Source organism: Heloderma suspectum, chromosome 1 (assembly GCF_057233095.1).
Source record: "Heloderma suspectum isolate Gila_16-S chromosome 1, 16-S_ref, whole genome shotgun sequence".
NCBI lineage: Eukaryota > Metazoa > Chordata > Lepidosauria > Squamata > Helodermatidae > Heloderma > Heloderma suspectum.
In genome coordinates, this window is record NC_139458.1 from 112,653,470 (window position 1) to 112,669,190 (window position 15,721).

General features: G+C 41.8%; 1 protein-coding gene across 10 annotated transcripts in view; it reads right to left on the bottom strand.

Moving 5' to 3' along the window:
* USP47 (ubiquitin specific peptidase 47) overlaps window positions 1-15,721 on the bottom strand; it is a 77,009-nt gene that overhangs the window by 45,230 nt on the left and 16,058 nt on the right. For 7 of the 10 annotated variants that reach the window (XM_084853909.1, XM_084853884.1, XM_084853873.1 and 4 more), the window contains 5 exons: window positions 10,660-10,863; window positions 8,567-8,680; window positions 7,736-7,874; window positions 6,217-6,313; window positions 557-702 (listed from right to left, as the gene is read on the bottom strand). In XM_084853909.1, the coding sequence (XP_084710035.1) occupies window positions 557-702; window positions 6,217-6,313; window positions 7,736-7,874; window positions 8,567-8,680; window positions 10,660-10,662 (499 nt within the window). In that variant the 5' untranslated portion in view covers window positions 10,663-10,863. Of the gene's footprint in view, window positions 1-556; window positions 703-6,216; window positions 6,314-7,735; window positions 7,875-8,566; window positions 8,681-10,659; window positions 10,864-13,798; window positions 14,032-15,721 lie in introns of those variants that run through there. The other 3 variants (XM_084853938.1, XM_084853928.1, XM_084853892.1) reach the window with 2 other exon arrangements.

A 15,721-nucleotide genomic window follows, 5' to 3' on the forward strand; every position in this document is an offset into this window, starting at 1 on the left:
CAAGAGACTTATACTCCAAGTTTGAAAGGAAAAACACACAGCACCTATTACTCAACAGACTGAAGATCTTACTGCTCTTGCTACGTATGAGCGTATCTCCTACAAAGTTGTATGGATGTTTATTTAGATACATGGACTGCTTATATTAATTTATATATTTGAAATGAAAAAGTTAATCCTTTTTCTGCTCCTCCTTGTGTTTTCTTTTTTAATTTTTCCCATAGGTAATAATTACAATATATTGGTATGTTTCACGATATCATTTTTTTTCACTGTTCCGCCCCCCCCACTTCATGCACCTTTTTCTTTCTTTGTTGTTGTTAATATTGTGTTGCAAATAAAAAGATAAAACAAAAACAAAAAACTGCGATTTCATTGTTTCTCCGCTGCACCAAAGGAGAAACAAAGTGGCGGCAAAGGGCTTGTGTGCAGGTACACGGAACTCATTCATATCCTGGCTTATAAAGCAAGGATTTGATCACCCAAACGCAGCCAGTGTCAGTTATTATCTAGCCTAACATAATTACAGTTTAACCAAGCATTTTGTTATAATTACCCTCACTACTATCCCATCCAAAGCTTCGTGTAACATCTGTTGTTTCAATTGCTCTCTTTTTGCTGGTCTGTAATAAAACAAACAGCCTTTGAAGCTGATAAGGGATGCTTGTCACTGGATCTTCTTCAGATTCCTCAAATTCCCATCTATTAACAAAATGAGGCATCTTAGTACCATCATGCATACAAAATAATTACGTTACAACACATGTTGAAAAGGGGATACTCTCTTAACATACATTTCTAGACGGAGATGTTCCATAGAAGACCAGCTGATGTGGAAATATTTGTTCAAGGTAGAAATCTGAAAAGCCACTGATCTAACTCATGTTTGTCATTGCCTAATACTAATACAACTTTAAAGAAACCATACCCAACCACATTTAAGCATTTAATATTATCATTGGGCCTGTTTTTAGAAGAAATATTATGAAATATTGTTTTTATAACGTAATTGTTTTTCAAAGACAAATGTTTGAAAGTAGACATTCATAAACTAATCAAGTCAATTCCAAATTGATCAAGCCTTGTTGAACTCCCACATAAATTTATTTATTTAAAATTATTTTTGAGCTGTCTTTCAGGGTAAAACTATGGCTAAGGGAGAAGGCTAAGAGAGAGGACTGTGATAATAGGATTAAACACTGCCTAGAACTTACACAAAGAACCATACAGCGGATAAAAGCCTTAGTTACATTTTTCTATCTACACTATTAAACAAAGGAAGCAACATTTCTGGTCAGGAAATTATTTGGTCTTTATTACAGACTGTAGTTGCTTCTGAAATATCCTCTTTGCTTTTTTTTTTTTTTTTTTTTTACTGTAAAGAGCAATATCCCAGTCCTCATAAATACTAGCCATGAACCATTTCTACTACTCAGTCTAAAACCTTCTGTAAGCCAGCACTTAAGTGGATATTAGACTTAAGCATAGAAAGGATAGCATAGGAAGTCCCCTTGACATACATTGCATCGACCCAGCACCAGTGAGACAATCCAGTAACGGATCTAGTCAAAGTGTTTACAAACCATGTTCCAGTGAACCCTAGCCTAGGGAAGTCAGGAGCTATCCTTTATGTCAAACTGAACTTCAGCAAGCTGTTTTAGGGTGAGCTGGCAAGTGCATTTGTAAACCTCTGCTCACAGAGATTAGGTAACACAGTGACAAGCTTCCCTGAACACCATCTTCCCAACTATTACGTAAATTGATAATTTGCAGCAGCAGGGGACTTTGAGCTGTGTGCAGGGCATACTATCAAGTTACACCAAGGCAATAGGAAGGTCTAACATGTCTAGCTCTTGCCCAATTTGACCAAGTGTGCACCCCACAATATGTCGTGGAATACTCTGCAGTATGCAGGAGTTCCTCAATAGAAAAAATTAAGTGCAAAGGGTTCTTTAGCACAGAAGTTTGTAAACTGCTGTAGTACCACTGCATAAATGCATTCCAACTTTAATTAGGTGAGTATCTGGGAATTTGCAAAGGCATTGGAAGGTGGAACAGCTTTAGGAGAACAAACATATTCATTAGGTCTCTCACTGTGAATGACACTTGGGAAGTATGATGTACAAGTGACTCATTAAGATGCTTATGTTTATATTAAAGTTGTTCAGTCGTTAAGTCGTGTCCGACTCTTCGTGACCCCATGGACCGTAGCACGCCAGGCCTTCCTGTCCTGCGCACTCTCCCGGAGCGTGCTCAAGTTCATATTCATTGCATCGGTGATGCTATCTAGCCATCTCATCCTCTGCCGTCCCCTTCTCCTTTTGCCTTCAATCTTTCCCAGCATCAGGGTCTTTTCCAATGACTTTTCTCTTTGCATTAGGTGGCCAAAATATTTGAGCTTCAGCTTCAGTATCTGTCCTTCCAATGAGCACTCAGGGTTGATTTCCTTTAGGATGGACTGATTTGACCTCCTTGCAGACCAGGGGACTCGTAAGAGTCTTCTCCAGCACCACAGTTCGAAAGCATCAATTCTTTGGCGCTCAGCCTTCCTTATAGTCCAGCTCTCACAGCCATACGTTGCTACTGGGAAAACCATAGCTTTGATTATATGGACCTTTGTTGGCAAGGTGATGTCTCTGCTTCTTACTTTGCTGTCTAGGTGTGCCATAGCTTTCCTCCCAAGGAGCAAGCGTCTTTTAATTCATGGCTACAGTCACCGTCTGCGGTGATCTTGGAGCCCAAGAAAGTAAAATCTGTCATTGCTTCAATTTCTTCCCCTTCCATATGCCAGGAAGTGATGGGGCCCGATGCCATGATCTTCGTTTTTTTAATGTTGAGTTTCAAACCAGCTTTTGCACTCTCCACTTTCACCCTCAACAAGAGGCTCTTTAGATCGTTTTCGCTTTCTGCCATTAGGGTGGTATCATCTGCGTATCTGAGGTTGCTGAAAATTCTCCTGGCAATCTTAATTCCGACCTGTGATTCATCCAACCTGGCGTTTCTCATTATGTACTCTGCATATAAGTTAAATAAGCAGGGTGACAATATGCAGCCTTGTCGTACTCCTTTCCCAATTTTGAACCAATCGGTTGTTCCATGTCCGGTTTTTACTGTTGCTTCTTGACCCTCATACAGGTTTCTCAGGAGACAGGTAAGGTGGTCTGGTACTCCCATCTCTTTCAGAATTTGCCACAGTTTGTTTTGATCCACACAATCAAAGGCTTGAGCGTAGTCAATGAAGCAGAAATAAGATGTTTTTCTGGAATTCTCTTGCTTTCTCCATGATGCAGCGAATGTTGGCGATTTGATCTCTAGTTCCTCTGCCTCTTCGAAACCCAGCTTGTACTTCCGGTAGTTCTCTGTTCACATACTGCTGAAGCCTAGCTTGTAGGATTTGGAGCATAACCTTGCTGGCATGTGAAATGAGCGCAATTGTGCGGTAGTTTGAACACTCTTTGGCATTGCCCTTCTTTGGAATTGGAATGTAAACTGACCTTTTCCAGTCTTGTGGCCACTGTTGAGTGTTCCAAATTTGTTGGCATATTGAGTGCAGCACTTTAACAGCATCATCTTTTAGGATTTTAAATAGCTCAGCTGGAAGACTGTCATCTCCGCTAGCTTTGTTGTTACTAATGCTTCCTAAGGCCCACTTGACTTCACTCTCGAGGATGTCCGGCTCAAGTTCAGTGACTGCACTATCATGGCTATCAGGGACATTCAGATCTTTCCTGTAGAGTTTTTCTGTGTATTCTTTCCACCTCTTCTTAATCTCATCTGCTTCTGTGAGGTCCCTGCCTTCTTTGTCCTTTATCATGCCCGTCTTTGCACAAATTGTTCCCTTGAGATCTCCGATTTTCTTGAAAAGATCTCTAGTCTTTCCCATTCTGTTGTTTTCCTCGATTTCTTTGCACTTTTCATTTAAGAAGGCCTTCTTGTCTCTCCTTGCTATTCTCTGGAACTCTGCATTCAGTTGGGTATATCTTCCCCTTTCTCCCTTGCTTTTCGCTTCCCTTCTTTCCTCAGCTACTTGTAAAGCCTCATCAGACAGCCACTTGGCTTTCTTGCATTTCTTTTTCTTTGGGATGGATTTCGTTGCTGCCTCCTGAACTATGTTACGGACCTCCGTCCATAATTCCTCAGGCACTCTGTCTATCAGGTCTAATCCCTGAAATCTATTCCTCACCTCCACTGTATATTCATAAAGGATATGATTGAGGTCATACCTGAATGGTTTAGTGGTTTTCCCGACGTTCTTCAATTTAAGCCGAAATTTTGCAATAAGAAGCTCATGATCTGAGCCACAGTCAGCTCCAGGGCTTGTTTTCACTGACTGTATAGAGCTTCTCCATCTTTGGCTGCAAAGGACATAATCAATCTGATTTCGATATTGACCATCTGGTGACGTCCATGTGTAGAGTCGCCTCTTGTGCTGTTGGAAAAGAGCGTTTGCTATGATCAGCGTGTTCTCTTGACAAAACTCTATTAGCCTTTGTCCTGCTTCATTTTGTACACCAAGGCCATGCTTGCCTGTTATCCCAGTGATTTCTTGACTTCCTACTTTAGCATTCCAATCCCCTATGATGAAGAGGACATCTTTTTTGGTGTTAGTTCTCGAAGGTGTTGTAGGTCTTCACAGAACCGATCAACCTCAGCTTCTTCGGCCTCAGTGGTTGGGGCATAGACTTGAATTACTGTGATGTTGAATGGTTTGCCTTGGATTCGTACTGAGATCATTCTATCGTTTTTGATATTGTACTCCAATACTGCTTTTCCCACCCTTTTGTTGACTATGAGTGCTACTCCATTTCTTCTAAGGGATTCTTGCCCACAGTAGTAGATATAATGGTCACCTGAATTAAATTCGCCCATGCCTGTCCATTTTAGTTCGCTGATTCCCAAGATGTCTATGTTCAATCTTGCCATCTCATGTTTGACCACTTCCAGCTTACCTTGATTCACTGTCCTTACATTCCAGGTTCCTAAACAAGATTGTTCTTTACAGCATCAGACTTTCTTTTCACCACCAGACACATCCACAGCTGAGTGTCCTTTCGGCTTTGGCCCAGCCGCTTCACTCTTTCTGGCGCGACTTGGAAATTCCCTCTGCTCTTCCCCAGTAGTATATTGGACACCTTCCGACCTGAGGGGCTCATCTTCCGGCGTCATGTCTTTTAGCCTTGTGATACGTTCCATGGGGTTTTCTTGGCAAGAATACTGGAGTGGGTTGCCATTTCCTTCTCCAGTGGACCACATCTTGTCAGAACTCTCCACCATGACCTGTCCATCTTGGGTGGCCCTGCACAGCATAGCTCATGGCTTCACTGAGTTACGCAAGCCCGTTCGCCACAACAAGGCAGTGATCCATGAAGGGGTTGTATTAAGGACTTCCCCATGAAGGGGTTATATTAAAGACTTCATATAAAAATATGAGAAAAATCTCATATTTTTCTTTCATAACTATATATACATCATTGGCTGCGCTCATCAAGACACAATGAAAAAGGACTGTGCCAACAAGTGTGCAATTTTCAGGATGTAATCTTTCTGTGATTTAGTTCAAGTGGACAGAAAGGCATCAAGATCATTTTAGCTCTCTATCTCCGTTTCTTTTGTATTCATCTCATGAGTTCTCTTGGGATACTGAATTGGGTTGTATACTAGGATTACTACTGGGGAATTATCCCCCCGCCCCCAGATTCTACTGTTATTTCTGAGGACTCCAAGGTTTAATAACTACTGATACGTTCTAAATACGTGTTTAAATTCTGACAGTCAATTGCCTAAAAAAAGTTATTGTCCTATTGTGCTGTGGAGGGAGCAGGTCATGTTACTTCAAATAGCAGAATCTATTATAGGAACATGAATATACTCTTAACCCAGTTGTATTCACTAGTTGTCCACATAAAAAACACTACTGCTTTATCTAGTAGGATAATTTCAAGTTGTCAGAATAAACCTTAAGGATTTCTTTGTATCATTTGCAAAGAGCATACTCGCTCTGGCAAAAGAAAATAATAAAAGAAAATAAAAAAAGAAAACAGCAGCAACAACAACAAAAATAATTTTCAATAATAAATGTTAAGAAGGTTTTCATGCACTTTTGAAATAAAAATATGATGTATCTATCAGAAAATTACAGTGTAAGAATATATCTGAAATTCAGAGTACAAAAATACTTATGACATCATTAAAATGTTTTTAATATCATGTACTTACTTATATAATGCATTTCTAAATTCTGGAGTCATGAAAAGTGTTTGTAGAAGGCTATTCAAATAGCAGGTCATTGCTTGATTTACTAGACCCACATATCCTAAAAAATAAGTTTCCAACAGGATTAGTAATCATGCTAGCTTCCAAAAGCACAAATAAAACCACCTTTCTGGCTCAATGGAAATTAGCAGCAATTCTTATAATATTGCTCTATTGATGTTCTATTGATCTTCAACTTCAGTGAAGATTGTTAACACTCATTGCTGTTTCTACTGCAAGTATTACAAGTCCACCACTTATCAACAAATAAGGACAAATCTGACACCCACTAGACAAATAATACTTCCCCTGATATTTCTGAGATGGGGAAATAGATAGTGATACTGCGTATAACTATTTAACCCGACTTCCATATAGCACAGCAACTTAGTGCAAATATATTTGGATACCAGTTGCAGTTTTCAACAAAACTACCTGCTAACATGCCCAACGATGAGAAGTTTCGCTATCCTGGTGAGCAAGGATGCCCAGGGACTAGAGAACTGTGTCATGGGAGCCTGATCTCATGCAGAGCTGGGTATGCTTAAGCCCATTTATTTCAATGGGTGGAGGTGTATCTAATTATTTCTATGCACAGCAGGGGTAGGCAGAGTTGGAGGCAGGAGGGAGGTTGCACTAGAGCAGCGGAATTGGGCTGGATGTCTGTGGTGGGAAAGACTACCAGCCTATTAGTGCAATGGTGAAACAGATTTCTGCTTGACTGTTTCCTGACACAGATGAAGCCCTGTGTTGATGCACAGAATGAAAGGCCTACCTATGGCAAGAGAAGAGGGAGGTATTTTAATTGTGAAGAGCTGCTGGACAAGAGTTGAAAAAACCAGAACTGAATTTTTGGGAGAGAGATATTTTTTCTATAGTTGTGTGTGGAATACTTGCCAGGAAGTGTTTAATTTCTAAAAAAAATGAAAAAAAATGGGACTCAATACTTGTGGGATACCAAAAGCATCAAGGCTATTAAGCACTACATCTAAAATCTGTGTTGGAAGGGCAGGGCATGTGGCATTTGCTCAGTAGACATGGAAAGACACTCTGCATGTCTCATGGTGCTTTGACTACATTCCTGCTGGCTAGGAGAGATCATTGCTGGTTCCCAAGCCTGGACACGAGGTATTGATCCCTGACCAACTGCATACTGCAAGTGAAAGCTGTATGTATATGGTTCAAGAAACAGACATCATACAGCCCAGATATAAAGGAAAGCCAGAAAAAATTAAAAATGAAACGAACTGTAGAAGGTAAATGCACCGCCCTGCCCAATAGTTGTGCTGCCACCACATCTTATTCACCCACACCATTCTTAGCAGCAGCAGTAGCATTGCCACTTCTCTAGTCCGATCCTCCTCCCACAAAACCCGAAGAGTGAGGTGTTGTAGTTGCATTCCATCTTGCCAATACACAATTAAAAAAAACCTGTTAAAACATTACTATACATGGTGAAAAGAGATAAAACAGACCACCATACCAGTTTCTGATTTACTCAGAATTGATGAATAAGAGTAGTTCTGACTGACATAATCACTGGAACAACCAACTGAACCTTCTCGTGGAAGAGGACCTATAAATCGATCTGGATTACGGTCATCTGTTGCACTGGACTCCTCCTAAAAGATTAGATACATTAATTAGTGCATTTTAAAGGATGTTGTTCATACAAATCCATCAATACAAAATGTTTTATTTAAGTAAGTCTAGACTCTCGGACTGTGCATTCACATAGGATGGTAGTCCCACCCACAAGTGCTATAGGCGGCTTCACACAAAGCTCTCTACCTAAAGGTGATGAGTTAGGGGATGGGGGTTGCCTAGACCAGCCTGGCTACCCCGATCCTACCAAATAAGTAAGAGCAGTCCAAAGCAGGCAGCCTAGATCTGTAAATGAGGCAGGGCACTTCCACAACAAAAGCCTCATCTGGAAGCACCCTTAGTTTCTACTTACCAGAGTATATAGACTTGAAATATAACCTTGTTTATAAAGCTCACCAAACTCTTGTGACATACAGCAACTGATTCATGCACTGGGGACAGTTTGGTTGCGCACTATGAAGTTTGTCCTTGAGGAACAGAGCCTTTCTCCCACACAATTGACCAATGACTCACTTCTACTTAGGGCTCAGGTATAGGTGGAGAAAAAGGAAGATGTATATTTCCTCAGATAGCAATCACTCTGTACTTCAGCAACTAGCCCCTTGGTTTTCTCTCTGGTGTGAGAAGATCGATGCAGGGAGCTTCCTGACAAGTGCTGCACACAGAAGATGCAAATTCATAACATTTAATTCATTTTAAATTCTCTTACCAACACTATTTGAGGTTGTTCTCCATCTTTATCTGTCAGATGCAGAAAATTCTTTTTCCCAGGTTCAAAACCAGCTTCAACAACAGATTTATCACTAGACTGATCCAATGGTGTCTATAACAAAACAGAACAAAATTATTCTTCACCAGACAGAATTTGAAAATACAGATAAGAGGAGAACAGCATTTTTTTTTAGCACTGTAGGCCTCATGTGAAATCTACTCAGAAGATGGAATATTACTGCTAATCAGCATGTTTTAGCTGAATTTAGCACTGATGGGGGACGGGGAGGAATAAAACATGCTTTTCCTTAATAGGAAATCCAGATTCCTCACATTTCTATCAGGACCCCATGGACCACACAAGTATTTCCCATTATAATGTACCTGACTCCTACCCCACCACAATGGCCATTTAGTGTATTTCCTAAATAGCAATATATTTAATGGTCCGTGTAACAGCACTTGCAACTAAATATCAAATACTAAGTTCACAGTCACTGAAAGTGTTGTACTTATAGTTTGCTAGCTATAACATAGAGAGGCAGAATAAATAGTGACCTGAGTGACTTGAGGGGTAGGCAAGAGAGTAAAAGCACAAGGTAGGGAGCTCATACTGTCAGCACCTAATTACTATTGGTTGGCAGGGATTTTTTAAAATATGGTTTCATTTGTGTGTAAACTGCTTTGATTTTAGTAAAAGCAGTATATAAATACCTTAAATAAAATGCAAGTCTGCACTCCATTCTATCAGCTGACCAGAAAATTTGTATGGGGCTTTCAACCTTATGCATATTTTATGATTCATAGTACGCCAACCGCTGAATTTAAGAAAAATCTGTGACCTGATTAGAAATCCATTTAAAGAAACTGACAACCTAGTTTAATCTAATCTGACACACTAGTAAACAATATAAATATCTTAGATTAGGCATTTTTTAAAAATCAACTGAAAGGCTAAGTTACAGAACACAAAAATTCTGAGAGTAAAACTGAAGAGAAGATCATTTTATCACTAGCATATAGCTGAGACTTCTCCACCGTTCACATCCAAACTATAGCCAGGATGATGTTGGTACTGTTTTGCTTCTAGTTTGAAGGAAGTATGGGGTGATGATAAGAAAGTTGGCTAATAAGCCCCAATCTCTAGAAAGATAGATAATTTTTTAAAGGTTCATACTAGGCTAGAGTGCAGGGTGACTATGCTGATGACACATCACTCTATGACCGGGTCTGCACATGCACAGGTGGTTAATCCACAGTGGCTTCTTAATCACCTCATGCATGCTGTCCGATTTCCCTAATTACCCTTGCTGGATGAGGCTTGTCACTACGTGCGAACCTGGCAAAGGTGGACCGCTGGGTTAACAAACCACCCAGCTACCCTACAACAAAGCATGGGTTGCGGGTGGTTTGTGAACCACCCCAGCCACCCACTCTTGCCAGGTTTGCACGTAACAAGCTGTGCCTAGCGAGCATAATTAGGGAGATGAGCTGGCACATGTGGGGGTGGTTAACAAGCCACTGTGGCTTATTAACCACCCTTGTGTCATGCAAACAGGGCCATTCTCTCTTCCTCATCAGAACCAGGTGAGGCAGTGGAAGTGCTCATTCAATGCCTGGTTGTGGTAATGCACTGGATGAGGAACAATAAACTCAAGGTCATTCCATACAAGATGGAGCTAATGTTAGTGAATGGTTTGTCTGACCAGGTGAGTGGTGTTCAACCTGTTAAGGATCACGTTCATAGTTTGGGGGTGTTCACAGATCCAACCTCGTCACTAGAGACACAAGCAAGAATTTTTCACTCCTTGTCTTTTAGTTAACCAAACAATACTTTAAAAATTTATTCTTACACAGTTCACGTGATTAAACTAAAACATGCCAATGTGTGTGTGCACATATAAGCACAAGTATTTAAGACTTCAAGCAATGTTAAGCAAAAAATATGGCTCATTAGAATCCTAATGAGCTGTTACACTGTTCAGAAATATTGTAAGAGCTGGACAGAAATACTGCATCCAATCCTTGAAGTATTCCACCAAAAATGCCTAAACAGAGAGTGAAGAAATTAAGTGAAATAGCTGTTTTTACCATTTCAGCAACACTGACTCCATTTCCCCAAACTAAATCAAATGTTCCATTAACATAGCCCACTTTGGTGGCTACATCCTCAAACAGTCTTTTTACTGGAGTAGACGCTGGCAAGTTCAAAGTGATGCGCTCATTCACTGTCTTAGAATTAGTAGTATCTTGTATTATACAAAGCACTCTAGGTTCATCAGCAGCACTTTCAATCTGTAATGAGAAAACAGGTTATAAAATACTTTATGTTTCAGAGATATGTTCTCAATAACTTTATGCAATTTCAGTTTCTCTTAGCATAGATACAAGTGTCATAGCTATATTTATACCATAGGCAGATATTGTTATAGCTGCCACAGTAGTGGAAGCTATAGTTAAGGCCAGTCAGGTTGTTTTTTTAAAAAGAGTTCCACAATTTTAAACGGTGATTGTGGTCATTGTAATCATTACAAAATTGGAATAGTTCCACCGATCTTTCTGAAATGTACAGGTACTAGACAATGTGTTGGTTTTACAAACCCTGAAAATTTCAGAAAGTTTGGTGAAAGTTTTGACAGAGACTGAACAGTTTAAAGAGCAAAAGCAAAAAACCCCACCTTCCCTCTGTCAAAAGTTACTTTGGAAAAAGCATTGGTAAACTCTTTGCCCATTTATGAAAAAGAAACAACCCCAGGGCTTCTCACCTAAAGCACTGTTGTGTTCCTATTCCTCTTGTATTGTAGTTGGAATACTTTTTAATTTTATTTTTTAAAATAAGCTTTTTAATGGTTAATGAGAGTCTATGGGACTCTCATAATGACGCACAGCCACAGAACGTGTCTCTCCACTGAGCTGTCTCACAGCGGATTAGAACATTTGGGAGGGAGGACGAAACTGTTGCATTTAACAGAGAGAGAAGGGATGTTTCCCAAGCCAGCCCTGCCCTGCCAGGCCAAGTCTTTCTCACACAGACTCGGGCAGGAGGGCCCACTGCTGCCTTACCACTTCCTTCACCCTAGTAGTAGGTGGGCAACCCCTTCACTTCCCTGGCCAGCCCCCACCCCAACCAACCTCCAAGGCTGTGGAGACTATTGCTCATGGTGATGCTGAAGTGGTGATCCAATCAGACTGGCTGCAGAAGGGAGAAGGCCTTGCACAAGGCCTCCTCTCTTCCCGAGCCAATCCACCCCTCCAACATCTCGGGGATCACCGCTTCATGGTATCCAGGACCAGGACAACATGGGACTTAGCTGGTCCCAGGCACTCCATTCTCCCCATCTCAATTTGGGCCTGAAAGACCAAGGAAAACTGTGGGGGAATGGAGGGTGTTGTAAGGAAGCACAATTTGTGACACTGCACATCATCATTACTGATCATGGGGTACATCAGTTAAGGTATCAGCCTTAGCTTCCCATTTCCTGTCTCTGAAAAAAGAAGAGGAAAACGCTTATGTTCTGGGTATCATGGCCATTCAATGACAAAAGATGTTGTCAACGTTTTGTTAATTTTGCTAGTTGCACTGCACAGTCTGATGGCAGTAAGACCCAAAAGTTGACTATACATTTTTTGAGCACTTGGTTGTCTTAAACTATTGCCTGTTGATTTTAGCATAACCCCAAATGTTATATTGAAAATGAACATGAAATGGTGTCATCTATATCTCCCTCAAATTTCCTTTAAAAATGTTCTTTGCCTCAAAACCTTTAGCCTGCACAACTTCGACCCATCAAGTCAAATGCAGTTCACTTGCCATCTAATTCTAGCCAATAAGCAGGGCAATGCACCTTTGGTTTTGCAGCCTACCTTGGACAGTGAAAACATGGGGCTGCCAAGCACTTGACCGGCTGGTAAGTGATATTTGCTTTGGTGGTTCAAAAATGGTATAAGCCTTGCTTCACATGTTAATCCTCGTCCTCAAGTATAACCAAATGTATATCAATGTAACTGCATGTATTATATTTTTAATTATTATATTTTTAATCTGCCCAACAACAAATGTTCTCCGGGCAGATTACATAAATCTAAACACTAAAATACGATACAAAAAACAACAGCACAGGAAAACAATGTAAAATATCTTAAAAACAGCCAGAAAATCTAAAATGCCTTGGAGAAAAGAAAAGTGGTGCAAGAGAAAAAAGGTAACAGTGTAGGTGCCAGGCCCATACTGGGAAGACATCCTGTAAGTGGGGTGCCAGCACAAGCCCAGAAACACAGGAATCTATGGGCCACTTTGCACGATCACCACAGCTCACCGTGGCTTATTTAAGCCATGTGCAGGCAGCCATTTTAAGTATTCTACCCTCTGATGGTTTGCCATGGTTTGTTGTATTGTCTGATCCCAGGCAATAGGGGTTGCTTGAGGGTTAAACAACTGTCAAATACTCCATGGCCTGTTGTAGGGTTAAATGGCCTTGTAGGCCCCTTCCAACCCTACTATTCTATGATTCTATGAAATAAGCCACGGTGGGCTGCGGTGCATGTTTGGGTTTTGTTCTATAAACCTGGTTCAAACAGTCAAGAATGCATATTCACTTCATATATTATGATATAGTCACTCTAGTCACACATTGGGAAATTGAGCATGACTTGGTGCATCCCTAAATGCCTATCAGTAAAAGGTAAAGGTAAAAGGTGTCCCCAACCAGTCGTGTCTGACTCTAGGGTGCGGTGCTCATCCCCGTTTCTAAGCCAAAGAACCAGCGCTGTCCGAAGACGCTTCCGTGGTCATTTGGCCGGCATGACTGAACACCGAGGTGCACGGAACGCTGTTACCTTTCCCGCCGAGGCAGTACCTATTTATCTACTTGCAATTTCTTGCTTTCGAACTGCTAGGTTGGCAGAAGCTGGGACTGAAGACGGGAGCTCACTCCGTCACGCAGCACTCGGGTCTCGAACTGCTGACCTGCCGACCTTCCAGTCTGCAGTTCAGCGTCTTAACCACTGAGCCACCGCGGCCCTGGAATCAGTAAAAGACCCATCAATAATTTTGATAAGGAATGGAAAAAATAACTACGCTGGGAATCTTACAGAGTGGATTAAGAAAAACATTTCCCTCTCATGGCTTCAAAATGTCTAGGAATTTTACACCTATAGTCTTCCTATAGAAGTCTTCCTTTTATATAGTTTTTAGAAATAATTTTAGGAGAGTAAAGGCAGGTAGACATACATGTACAGCTTGTCTTAAACATTTTACTCATCTTTTGAAAAGAAAAATTGAACATATAAAATTGTTCAGATTTTCAGAAAAAAGAAAAATGGTCCAGGGGGCGGCAGGAGACAAGTCCTGTTTTTTCCTGAATCTTTCCAGGTTTTTTTCTGCATCTTCACATCTCTAATCTGTAGAAAATCCACTCTCTTTTCTGTAGCCTGCAGAACGGTGGTGGCTCTTCCCGAGATACACTGGAAAGGTTCAGAAAGTGGAAGGACACATTTCTAAGCATCTTCCAAGGCTCAACACAGGGGCAAGCCCACAGCCCCCTACCCAGAGGGGGGGTATCCCTCACAGTTGCACTGATAGCTATCTCCAATGGTGTCTAACCTCCAGCAGAATGTACACAGCTAGTGGAATGGATTGCCCCTCTCCACCATAGCCCACACGTGCACTTCCCAAATCTGTTCCAGAGACTTGCTCCCTGCCCCCCGGGGCATCTTTAGGGAAACACAAGGGACTGCAGGGGGAAAGGAAGGTCCTGCTGCATGAGCAGAAGCCCACTAGTGCAACACTTGATGTAGCCCCAAGCCCTGGATGTTTTGAAAATGTCCTGAAAAATCAGTGGGATCTCAAAGATAAGACTCCATACATCCCACTGCAGGAAAAGGGCAGCATCAATAAACAGTACATTTTATCAGGCTATGAAGGCTGGCTAAAACTGCAAACTTAGCAGTTATGGGATTAAAGGGTCTCCCTATGAATAAGTAGCTAGTTAAACTACAAAATACATAGGATAGGGGTGTCAAGGTTCCCCTGTTGCCTACTGAATACTGCAATAGCCAAAATCAACACTCAGACAAAAGGGCTGCTTCCCAAGGCTTTAATTCCATTTATCCTAATGGGGCATACAGATGCTAATTGCTTGAGACTCAGAAACTACAAAGGAACAGCTATCTAGAGGTTCAAAGGGTTAGTACATCAGTTGATCTCCCTTTGGGAAAAGGGCAGCAATTCTCTGAACTTAAGGGGTGGGAGGGGAAGATCTCCCCCTCTCCCATGATGCTTCTGGGCGCAGCTGTTGATGTCGAGCCAATCGGGCTGAGCGCCAAAGCTTGGCCCCTGCGATCTCTCGCTTGTGCCTGCGTCTGCGCCTCGCGCCTAAAAGTTCAGGTTGTCCCTCCCTTTCCACACCTGGTTCACTGTCACTCCCAGGGATGTGAGAAGGGGGGGCTCCCCCTCCAGCTGCACCTCTGAAGTCTGAGAGAGTTCCTCCCCCACGGGTTGCCTCTCTTCCTCAGAATCAGAGCTGCTTTGGGACTCTATGGGCTCAGATACAACCCAGCCAAGGAGTAAACTGACAGTTCTCACAATGGAGGCAAACAAGCAGTGAGAGCTCCTCCTCCCACAAGTACTGGGACCATTTAATTTATTTATAAAATATCTGGAGTCAGGGGTGAATGTAAGTAGCCATGTTTGAAGATGGCAGCAAATGATGCAGGATGATAAGAACTGTCACTTAAGCCACAGGTGAACTCAGTGGCACAGAGCACTTTTTATCAGCTTAGGCTGGTATACCAACTACACCCTTATCTGGTCAGAGATAGCCTAGCTAGTTATCCATGCTCTGATAACTTCCCGTCTGGATTACTGCAATGCGTTATACGTGGGGCTGCCTTTGAAAACGGTCCGGAAACTTCAGCTGGTCCAAAATAGGGCAGCAAGATTGTTAACAGGGGCTGGTCAGCAAGCTCATATTACGCCAGTACTTTTCCAGCGGCACTGGCTGCCAGTCCATTTCCAGGCCTGATTCAAAGTGCTGGTATTAACATTCAAAGCCCTTAACCGCTTGGGGCCAGGTTATCTGAAGGATCGCCTCCTCCCATATGCGCCTGTCCAGTCCTTAAGATCATTGTCAGCGGCCTTTCTTCCGTGAGCCCA